At 40.9% G+C, this 11461-nt stretch overlaps 1 protein-coding gene across 1 annotated transcript; it reads right to left on the bottom strand.

The window, feature by feature from the left end:
* Window positions 1–1030: 1030 nt before the first annotated feature.
* LOC115464654 (olfactory receptor 2AP1-like) lies at window positions 1031–7492 on the bottom strand. Its single transcript, XM_030195015.1, has 2 exons — window positions 7370–7492; window positions 1031–1987 (listed from the first exon to the last, which is right to left on the bottom strand). The coding sequence occupies exons 1-2, from the start codon at window positions 7490–7492 to the stop codon at window positions 1031–1033; spliced, it is 1080 nt and encodes a 359-aa protein (XP_030050875.1).
* Between the last annotated feature and the right edge of the window lie 3969 nt (window positions 7493–11461).

Here is an 11461-nt window from a genome sequence, read left to right as displayed (position 1 = left end):
ATTGCAAAAAAGAAAAAAAAAACCAGCCTCTGCTGTCAGTACTGCAAAAAGAGGAAATTCCATCAACTAATATGGGTAAAACAATGCATTGTAGTGTAAATTAGTGATTCTAATTGATTATTCTAAATTGTGCTCTTTAAAGGTAATACTGGAAGATCCCATTTGATGGATATCTGCAGAGCTAAAAAAAATATTATATTAATCTCCTGTTAGTGAGAAAAATCCTTGAGTGCACTACCTAAATTGCAGGCTGAGCTGAGAAAGACAAGTTGGATGCTTGCTTCCCCTTCCTTACAACCAGGGGTGTAGCCAGACCTCGCGGTGGGAGGGGACCAGAGCCCAAGGTGGGAGGGCACATTTTAGTCTGCTGCCCTGCCACCTTGCCTCCCTGCCACCTCGCTGCTCCCCACACCTCCTTTTCATTCCCCCTCACCTCCTCGTCATTCCCTCTCACCTCCTTGCCACTTCCCCTCAACCCCGCCAGCCGAAACCTTCTTCAGCGCCGGTCTCCAGCGCAGCCACGTTCGCTGCCCTGCTCGTTCTTCTTGAAAAAATCCATACACAAGATTGGAGTAAGTTACGGAGATTGGTGATGTATAGAGCAGTTAAGTGAGCTGTTTATCAACTAGGTTCACTGAAACTTAAGCTCTGCTGCAGGTGAAGCTATACTGAATTCTCCTATACTCCTTTCATAAATTTACAATATTGTCAGTACTTGTGTTTGCCTTAGGGCAGTGGTCCCCAAACCTGGTCCTGAAGGCACCCCAGCCAGTCAGATTTTCAGAATATCCACAATGAATATGCATGAAATAAATGTACATGCAGTGGAGGCAGTACATGCAAATCTCTCTTATAAATATTCATTGTGGATATCTTTAAAACCTGACTGGCTGGGGTGCCTCCAGGACCAGGTTTGGGAACCACTGCCTTAAGATAAATTGGGATTGGTTCTTTTGGTTTTGACTATTTAAAATGGAGCTGCCCATCCGCATGTAAAATGCTGTTTTATATACAATAAAGTCTTATACAATTATTCCCCATTGTGACTCATAGGTACATATTTTCTCAAGGCCCTTTTCACTTCTTCATTTCTCAAGCTATAAATAATGGGGTTTAACATTGGAATCAGAGCTGTGAAAAGAAGAGAGAAAAATTTGTCTTGATCTGGTGCATACGTTGAACTTGGTCTTATGTAGACGCATATTAAAGTCCCATAGAATAGAATAACAATGGTGAGATGGGAGGAGCAGGTGGAGAAGGCTTTATATCTCCCCTTTGCGGAACACATTTTCAGGATACTGGAGATGATACAGATGTAGGATGTCAAAGTTAATCCAAAAGGAATAAATGATACAAAAACCCCTTCAGTAAATACCACAGTTTCAATGTAGCTCATATCACTGCAGGACAGCTTTAACAGTACTGAGAAATCACAAAAGAAATGGTTTATTTCATTGCCCCTACAGAAAGAGAACTGAGATGTCAAAAATATATGAGGTATTACATCCATAAAACCAATTATCCAAGAAACCGATGACAGAAGGACACAGATTCTCTTGTTCATGATGAGCACATAACGCAAAGGGTTACAGATTGCAACATAGCGATCGTAGGCCATGGCAGTGAGAAGGAAGATTTCTATACCAAGGAATGAAATAAAGAAGTAGAGCTGTGTTAAACATAGAGAAAAAGAAATCAGTGTCTTCCCTGTCAATAGGCTATGCAGCAGTGTAGAGAGAGAGACAGAGGTGTTACAGATATCGAGGAAGGACAGGTTACTGAGGAAGAAGTACATAGGTTTTTGCAGGTGAGGGTCAGTAGACACTAAAATTAAAAACATAAAGTTTCCCAGCACAGAGATCATGAAGATCAGGAAAACTGTGACAGATATGAGGAGCTGCAGGTGAGGAATGTCAGAAAATCCCAGGAGAATGAATTCTGTAATGGAAGTCTTGTTTTCCTTTCCTATTGATTCAACATCCATAATCTGTTGGGATATAAAAGAAGAAAAATGTCTTTAACAATGTATCAGAAATAAAATATCTCTGCATAGCAGATGATAGATTGTCACTCATAATATATCATTGAATAAAAGACCTGTATAATACATAGGTAGAACAATTTTCAAAAACTATTTACTGCCGGGGGGGGGGGGGGGGGGGGGGGGGGAGGCATGTCAAGCATCAGCCCTGCATTTATCGCACAGGGTACACACTTACCACATGGCACTGCATTACCTGTGGTGCCAGAGAGCCTGTGCTATCTGCAAATGCAGGTAACATGGTGCAGGCCCACTCACCATTAAAAAAAAAAAATCACACCTCTGCCACATTGGTTTTATCCCCTCCCTACACATACACCGCATCTCATCCCTTCTCCTGATCCTCCACTTCATGATCCAATCCTCCTGATCCCCCACAACACTCCTAACCCAATCCTCTGGATCCTCCAATCTGATCCTCTGAATCCCCCCACCCCTGATCCAATCCCTCTACTCACATCCAAGCCATACCCCTAGATTGAAAATTCAACCTTCCTCCCCAGTCCCCTTCCCCGGACCCAGAGACATCACCAGGACTTACCCGAGGGCCTTCCCTGGTGGCCTGCTGGAACGAGGTGGTCCCTCTCAACTCCTTCCTCATCTGGCTCTTTTTGTAAAATAGCATTTGCTGACCCCTAATGGTATTCTCACAGTTCTACTGCTGGGGTCAGCCTTCCATATAAAGGCAAATTGCTCTTAAAAATGTATAGACAAATTCCTGGAGGTGAAGCTCATAAACTGTTATTAAGGTAGACCTAGGTAAAGCCACTCCTAATTGTTGACGAGATTGTACCACAAGACTACAGCTAGGTGTCGATGGGCACTGGAGCCAATTGGGGCAAAAGTGGAGGGGGACCACACCCACCCGTTCCTACTAGACTTCCAGGAAACACCTTCAGGTAACTGTTGGGAATGATGGCAGTTCTGTAATGGGGGGGGGGGGTGGTTCAGAGGAGAGAATTAGCTTTACAACCTGTGGGTGGTTTTTAGATGCAGGTGGCATTACATTTGGGCACTGAGGGTATAGGGAAAACTGGATAAAGGGGTGGTGGAGTCAAAAGGAGTATTGGATTAGAGTTTGGGGGGGATCAGATTGAGGGGTGTCCGGGAGAATCAGATTAGAGAGGAATACTATGGGGGGGGGGAGTTGAATGGCAGAATCAGCTGCTGTGGCAGCTTCATTGAAGCTGTTCTACAGGATTGCTAGCAGGGCAGCTGCACTTACTGCCTGTGGTTGAGGTGGCAGAAAGAGCAGACATGCTATCAGCAATTGTGCCATGGAGCGCATGATACCATACTAAGTTATAGCTGTCACAGCTGGCCATGCTTTCAACCTATGTGGCATGCCTGGTTCCTACAACCTACCTGGATTAAGCAACTAGCCTGAGTTTTGTCCCAAGCTGCTAGTTTTAAATCATGGCAGATAATAATGCAGGTCTGTGCTAATCTCTAACATATGAAATGCAGCTTAATAAAAGAAGCTCTACATGTGTTATTTTCCTTAGAAAAAAAATATATACAAGAAAAGAAGATACAAATGTTTACAGCTACTTTTTGGTGGGACAGTGTTCACAGAGTACATCTCTTTCAATTTCCCTCTGAAAATTGGTACAAGATCTGTAGGTAAAAGTATATGTGGACTGTGCAAAAAATGTGGGCCATTAGGAAAATTGTCCTGGGAAATGTATCCTTTACAACAGACTGGATCTACATGAAAAATGTAGCCTGTCAAACTGATGCATCTCTATCAGGAGTAGGCAACCTGCAACCCACCATTGAATTTTAGGCAGCCCACAAGACTATATGCAATACCATTACATATTCTTCTCTACCATGTATGTACGCACCTTAATGCAATACCACTTTAATCCTTATGTCGAAACGATCTCTCTATAATTGATGACCTAACATATGCCACAATCTAATCTATCACTCAGAAACCTTTATACAATACCATAATGTATTATTCCTTACCATGTATGTACGCACATTATGCAATGAAAACAACAAAAATGGTGGAAAATGAAACAAAACAGACCAGAAAAGGACCATAAGGAGTAAGAGCACCAGAAAAATTTTATTGGGACCCTTTCTTGACATAGTGTAGAAGAGCTGCACTAGCCAGCAGAACCCAGAAAACCATGAAGCCAGAGGATGCCTCAATGTCCAATATTTTGCTTTTCGTTTCATGAGTATCTCGGAGGTGCATCTTTAAAAGTCAGATTCAGGACCCCTGAGGAAGGCCTGTTGGCCGAAACACGGACCGTGTAGGGTCCCAATAAAATTTTTCTGGTAAAAATTTTTCTGGTGCTCTTACTCCTTATGGTCCTTTTCTGGTCTGTTTTGTTTTGTTTCATCTTCCGCCCTTTTTGTTGTTTTCATTTTATTCTACAGGAGATTTGGACCTTCTTTTTGTTGATTCGCACATTATGCAATACCATTTGTAATTCTGTTAACTGGAAATGGCAACCGCCACTACGGCAAATGTAAGCCACGTTGAGCCTGCAAATTGGTGGGAAAATGTGGGATACAAATGCTATAAATAAATAAATAAATAGTAAGCATACACAGAAAATATCCATACAAACTTCAATAACCAGAGTTTTGGTGATTTTAAATAATGCATTTCACAAGTATTTACAGAATAGTGGATGAGATCTCATTAAACGTTTAAAGTAATATCAGTATATGGTAGCAGACCATTCTGGTAATAATTTGTGTCTATTCAGTCATCGCTTTAAGCTTTTTGGCAGTGAATTATATGGTGTATTTGTTAATTTTCTGTATCCAGCCCGCTAGGGATAGTACTGTCATTCTTGTGGCCTTCTGTGTATAAAGTTGCCCACCCCTGATTTTTTCATTGATATGATAAATTCTGATTATTACTGTATTTGTAGCATGTCTAATCAACACAGCTGCTTTTTTGTACTGCCGAGTTGCCATTTTGACAGTCCTAGTAATTAATGTTTGATTTGTCTTGAATAGCTGACACTATGCACTTGGCGTGTTTAAACAGCATCTACCTTATGGCCATGCCAAAACTTGTATTTAATCATTTATGTTTATTTATCATTGAACTGCCTTGGAAATTACTTAATTGTTTGTGCAGGATTTTTTTAACTATTGTATGTTTGTGCTGCTGAATATTGGCAGCTGGTCAGCTCAGCAGGGTTTAACCAGGCATTAGGCTCTCCTGTCTAGTTAAATACCTTTAAATATTGACCTCAACATTTCACTAAACTCTGAAATTTAGGACTATAAAAAATGGGTGGCAACAGGAGAGGATATAGGCTATGGGAAAAAAATTAGGTGCATAGCACTAATTTCAACACTATTCTCATAAATGCAGGCAAATGAATGGCAGGCCTAATTTTGGGTGCCATGTGCAGAATCTGGGGATAGTGTATAAGTGTAAGGGGGTGTAGATGTGGATGGAGCATGGGTGAGACATGGGTGGAGCTCCCAGTTACACATGCAACATAGAATATTGTAAGTTATGTAATAAAGTGTCGCAATTAAGGTGCTAACATTTATGCCAGCTATCTTGACTCACAGATGCCATTATAGAAATAGCACTCAGCAGGCAGCATCAGCATGCCTAAATCATGGCACTCAATTATAAACTGCCCACTGTAGGTAATTTGACTTCCTGCAAAACTACCCATTACAGTATTGAACAGGTAAATTTTACTGCCTTTTCTCAAGCCCATACTGATGTATGGTGGTATTGTGGAACCAACACTCTTTATCACACCCTGCACCGAAGTTGGAAGGGAACTTGTGCCCTTGTTAAATTGGTAATTCCCCTAGTAATTGCCTCCTTAGGTTCACTCCATTCACCCTCTTCACACTGACTGAAGAAACAGGCCTCTGTACCAGGTACATTTGATGATCATGTCTATCCATCGGAAGGTGGATGTGCTGGGGTTTGGGAGGTGAGCAGAGGTCTGGACTTGCCTTCTTGCTCTCCAATAAGGATAAATTTATTTATGGCATTGAGATGTTTATCCCTGGACTTCCCTGTTTTACGGGAGTCATTATAGGCAATTAGGGCACGCAATTTAGCAGGTTCAAAAGAACCAGAGGCAGGCCAATCAAGGGTCTTATCATTGGTATTCCAAACAGAGATGGCAGACCTAATAAATAAACACCACTTAGAGCATAACCTATCAGATACTAAACTCAGAGTTTGATTATAAAAACTATTAGAACATAGCTTAGTAGGGCTGGACAGCCAGAAAATGTATGTCTCATTTCTCAAGCACCGTGTCAGTTCCCCCTGAACCAAGCTCTTCCCACACCCCACACTGCCCATCATCCAAGCCTTCCTTGGTCTCTCCTTTCTGATAGTCTAGTGAGGTCTGTTGGGCCAGGAGTTATTCTGATCTGCTCCTGCCAATGACCATGGCAACATTCAATATGGTGGCCATGATCTTTCTTCATAGTCTCATGGTACCATTAGTACTGTGAGACTATGAAGGAAGGTCATGGCTGCCATATTGGATGTGATTGTGGCTATAGACAGAAGCAGATCAGCATTGCTCCTGCCCAATGGACTCCTCTAGACTACTAGAGTGGTAGACCAAATGCGAGGGGGTGTTTGGATTGTGTGTGTTGGGGGGGAGGGAAGTGCTTGGGACAGGGACTGTTGTTTGCAAACCTGTTGTTAGCAAAAAAAACCGTGTCTGTTTTTATTTGTCAATGACAGGAAATGACTCCACTTTGTTTATATCTTTTTGAAGGTGTGGTCTCCAGAACTGATACTAAATTGTGTGGTCTTACCAGAGTCTTAAAGTATTAAATATCAATACAGGATGAAAGAAACTCTAATATTGCAATGCACTATACTTTTTCAAAATAAAAGCTTGAAGTACTTAAGAATATATTAAACAACCCCTGGAGTACAAAACATTCAAGAGGAAAAAGCCGCAGAACCCTCTCTCCACTTCTGTTAAATAGATTTTTTTGTGTGTGTGGCAGAATCAATGAGGGTAAATTAATTTCACAGGCATTAAAAAAAAAAAAAAAACCCTTGAACAATATTTGTTAAAACTCCAGTGGTTTCAGCATTTCATGGATCCCAAAACCATGACTTTAATGTAAGAAAGCAAAACAGCTTAAAACGTGTATGACTCCACTTTCACTTCAAACATACACCGCCTGTGGCCAAAGTTTCACCAAATAGTTGTGTGAAAGTGTGGACAATAGGTCAGCGTTCTGTTGCAGTCACATCTTATACTGGGGCATCATCACCTCCTTTTTTCTACAGGCCATTCCTCTCCTTATGCACCCAAGCATCCTTCTAGCTTTCGCTGTTGACTTTTCTACCTGTTTAACCACTTTAATATCATCACAAACAATCATACCCAAGTCCTGTTCTTCTTTCACACACAAAAGTTCATTGCTCCCTAAACTATTCCATTCTCTTGGGCCTTTGCAGCCAAAATTCATGACCCTGCATTTTTTAGCATTAAATCTTAGCTGCTAGGTCCTTCCTCATGTTATCCATACCATCAGGGGTGTCTACCCTATTGCAGTTTTTGGTATTATCCACAAAGAAGCAAACCTGACCAGACAGCCCTTCAGCAATATCACTTACAAAAATGTTTAAAAGAACTGGTCCAAGAAACGAACCTTGTGGCACACCACAGGAAACATCCAATTCCTCAGAGTGAGCTTCATCTTCAAACTTCTTATATGCGATTCATATTTACAGTTCAATGGATAACAGATGAAGGATGGTTCTGAATGGTAGTTTTCTCTTCATATTTACAGCTTGGCCTTCTTGATGCTTTTAGCGAAACATGGGTCCATCTCGGGCTCGAGTATAATACAGTTCGGTTTGATTGAGAAAATGTGATCTCAGCCTCCCAACATAGATTCAGCATAAGTAACTCAGGCACACTGTTAGCACACAGATTACGGAAAGATGGTTTGAACCATTGCATTGGTGTAGCATCTCCATCGCACAATAAAGGGAAGATTTTATAAGAACTTTATCTCATGAAAAGATTTGACTTATAAGACACTGGATTGGTGACTGCAATTAGAGACACAATACTGTGATACATCGATGTTGTAGAGACTATCAATAAGTTTAACAGGAGGGACAGATTAAACTGTTGCACAAGAGAGTTTCAGATGTAATATTAGTTTAATATTGTTATATGTCTATGTATAATGTATATAGAGTACATTGCATATTAGGACGTGCTGTAGAATCATGAAAATATAGAGCATTGAACAATTTTATTTCAATGTATGTGTATGTATGTATGGTAGGGAAAGAATGTAGAATGAATGATATGAGGACATTATTGACAAAGAATTATTGGATATTTAAGTTTATTATTAATAAAACAATGTTTTACATTCAATTTAAAAATTTATGGTTACTTGGAGAGGCAAAATTAAATTAGTTGTAATCATAGTGAAATTGTATAATACCCAGGTTTTTTGATTGTGGCAAACTTCTGTATGTAGTTTTGATACTTTGGTAATCATAATGCAAAGTGAACTTCAGATTATGATCTCTATTATTGATCCTTTGATGAAACTCTTTTAATCTATTTATGCTGCCTCGCCAAGGATGTTATCTAAATATTTGCACCAGAAATGCACTTCTTCTTAAAATGGATGAACTTCTTCCAAATTTGCTACATAAGGTGGCAATATCAGGAGCCATGATAGCAGCCATCACAGTTCATTTTATTTGTTTGTAGAAATGTAGTCCAGAACACACATCAACATTATATATATGGAAATATGAGCACAGATGGGGCATTCCAGCACCAGTGCCAAGTAGGCATATTCTATGAAAGGTTGGAATATAGTCATACTGGGTCAGACCAATGGTCAATCTAGTTCAGCATCCTGCTTCCAGCAGTGGCCAGTCCAGGTCACAAGTACCTGACAGAATCCCAAATAGCAGCAAGATTCATGCTACTGATCCCAGGGACAAGCAGTGGCTTTCTTCATGTCTATCTCATTAGCAGACTAAGGACTTTTTCTCCAGGAACTTGTAGAAATCTTTTTTTACATCGATACAGTAATCCCTAGTCTTTGTTCTTTTTGAATGACTAAAACACCAATTTGCACTTCCCTGTTCTACACCACTAAGTATTTTGTAGACCTCTAGCATAGCCCCCCTCAGCTGTCTCTTTTCCAAGCTGAAGAGTTCTAACCTCTTAAGCCTTTCCTCATATGAGAGGAGTTCTATCCTCTTAATCATTTTGGTCACTCTTCTTTGAACCTTTTCTAATTCTGCACCTAAAAGCAGCACACTAAGCATGAATTCTATAAATGCTTCTGAGCACCCAGATTTTGTTATAGAATACTAGTATAAGTGCTGACACTTAAGCGCAACACTTATGTCATGTCAATAGTAATACAGTAACTGTTCATACCTTAATGTAGCAGTTTAAACTGACAATATTTTGTAATCTATGTTCATAAAATGTTGATATGCCTATGCCCCTCCTAAGCTCCTCTCCTGTAAATTCCTCCCTTGCATTTACATGTTATTCACATTATGGAAGACTGCTAATGTGTATGGCATTCATATTCATAAGTGCTAGTATTGTATGAGGCCTTTTTATCAAGCCACGCTAAAAAGTGGCCTCAGCTATCCTCATCGCAGTTCTTTCCCGTGTAATGAGGCCACTTTCAGTGCGGTGATAAAATGGATCCATTTTCTGTTTATCCTATTAATGGCCATATGCTAATTTTCCATTAGCGCATGGCCATCAGCATGTGAGCCCTCACCACCACTTATTCTGTAGGCGGTAAGGCTCATGTACGAACCATGCACCAATCAGCTAGTATACAGTGATATAGCTGTGCTAACTGATTAGCTCAGAACATGCTTACTCTCTGCCCCAGAAATGCCTCAAGTACTAAAAAAATAAAATATATATTTTTTAGTGGGTGTGTAGTGTGCTCCAATCCCAAAACTACTGCAGGATGCCTGAGTGCACCCCAATATAGTGCTTTTTAACCTGCGGTAAGCATGTGTTATGTTTACCGCAGCTTAGTAAAAGGACCCCTATAATTTTAGCATGGAAATGGTACTTACATTTAGGTGCTAAGACTGTAGAATTAGAGGGTAGATGAATAGTTACTGATATTGGGTGCCTATACATCTAGCATAAACATCTAGCCTGGATGTACCAAAAGCAGGTATAACCTGGAGTATCTGAGCCAAGCACAGTGCAATCTGCTTAAGTGCAAGGGTCTGGGACCAAAGAAATGCATGCAGTTAACCAGAGCATGCACTTAACCATTGTGACCCAAAGAAGCTTGACATCTGATAAACATATGCACAGTACTGTTTATATTTTTACATACAGTATACAGTCTCAGTTAACTGACATTAGGCTGGCTTGAAGTAATCAGTTATAGTCCTCTGTATGCTCCTGGGTCTGTGAGTTCCATAGACTACATCTGCCAGATGGTAAAACCCGTCATAGCACTGACATCCAGTGGCCTCCAGATAGGCCCGCACGGTGTTGAGATTCTCCAGCGCTCTTGCAAATGTGACATGAGGAGGTTGTTGAATTTCATCAGCATGTGCCTCGCTGCTCATTTCTTCATCTGTTCCATCATCAGCCGTTGTTGCCTGCATGTAGGAGCATATCTCAACATCAGTGCTGTCTTCAGCTGTTTGTAGATCGTAATCATCATCTACGTAGCGATGGAACTCCTCTTCAGTAAAACTGGCTGGGATGTCAATAACTTCTTCATCTGACACGTTTGCAACAGCTGCACCTGTTTCATCCCCCTCCACATCCTTAACAAAGCTTGCCTGCTTGTAGCAGTTCACTATGGTTGCCTGTGTAACATGATTCCAGGCTTCTTTCTGCATATGTAGGGAATCCAACAGTGATAGATTACGAGCCAGTTCAACAGCACGTTTATCCTTCCCAGTCTGGTCATCCATAACGCTCATCAGATGACGTAGCACAACAGCCCGATAACGTTGTTTGAAATTGGCTATTATGCCCTGATCCAGAGGTTGGATCAGAGAGGTAGTGTTTGGTGGCAGGAAGACCACTTTGACGTTAGACCGCCTGACATCATCCCTGTGTGCAGCACAGTTATCACAAAGCAGCAAAATCTGATACTTTTGTGCCCGCATTCTAGTGTCTAACTTCTTTAGCCACTGCTTCCAAATTTCCCCAATCATCCATGAATTTGAGTTAGCCTCATGTGACACAGGAAGTTGCTTAACTTTCTTGAAGCAACGGGGCTGTTTGCTCTTTCCAATGACGAGGGGTTCCAACTTCTCACTCCCATCCATATTGCAGCAAAGGAGGATTGTCAGTCGGTCCTTCGATGTTTTAGCTCCAGTAGTTTCGGCATGTTTGAATGCAAGTGTTCCATCAGGAATCGCTCGCCAGTAGAGACCATTTTCGTCAGAAA

Source organism: Microcaecilia unicolor, chromosome 3 (genome assembly GCF_901765095.1).
Source record: "Microcaecilia unicolor chromosome 3, aMicUni1.1, whole genome shotgun sequence".
Classification (NCBI taxonomy): domain Eukaryota; kingdom Metazoa; phylum Chordata; class Amphibia; order Gymnophiona; family Siphonopidae; genus Microcaecilia; species Microcaecilia unicolor.
The sequence above is the reverse complement of the archived record's forward strand: the minus strand, read 5'-3'. Positions and strand labels throughout refer to the sequence as shown.

Excerpts from the sequence above, each read along its gene's own strand:
- LOC115464654 (XM_030195015.1), bottom strand. The coding sequence starts at position 7,492 with ATGAATTTTGGCTGCAAAGGCCCAAGAGAATGGAATAGTTTAGGGAGC. Across the intron at positions 1,988-7,369 it reads ATATTAAAGTGGTTAAACAG|ATTATGGATGTTGAATCAAT; the intron begins GTAGAAAAGTCA and ends ATATCCCAACAG.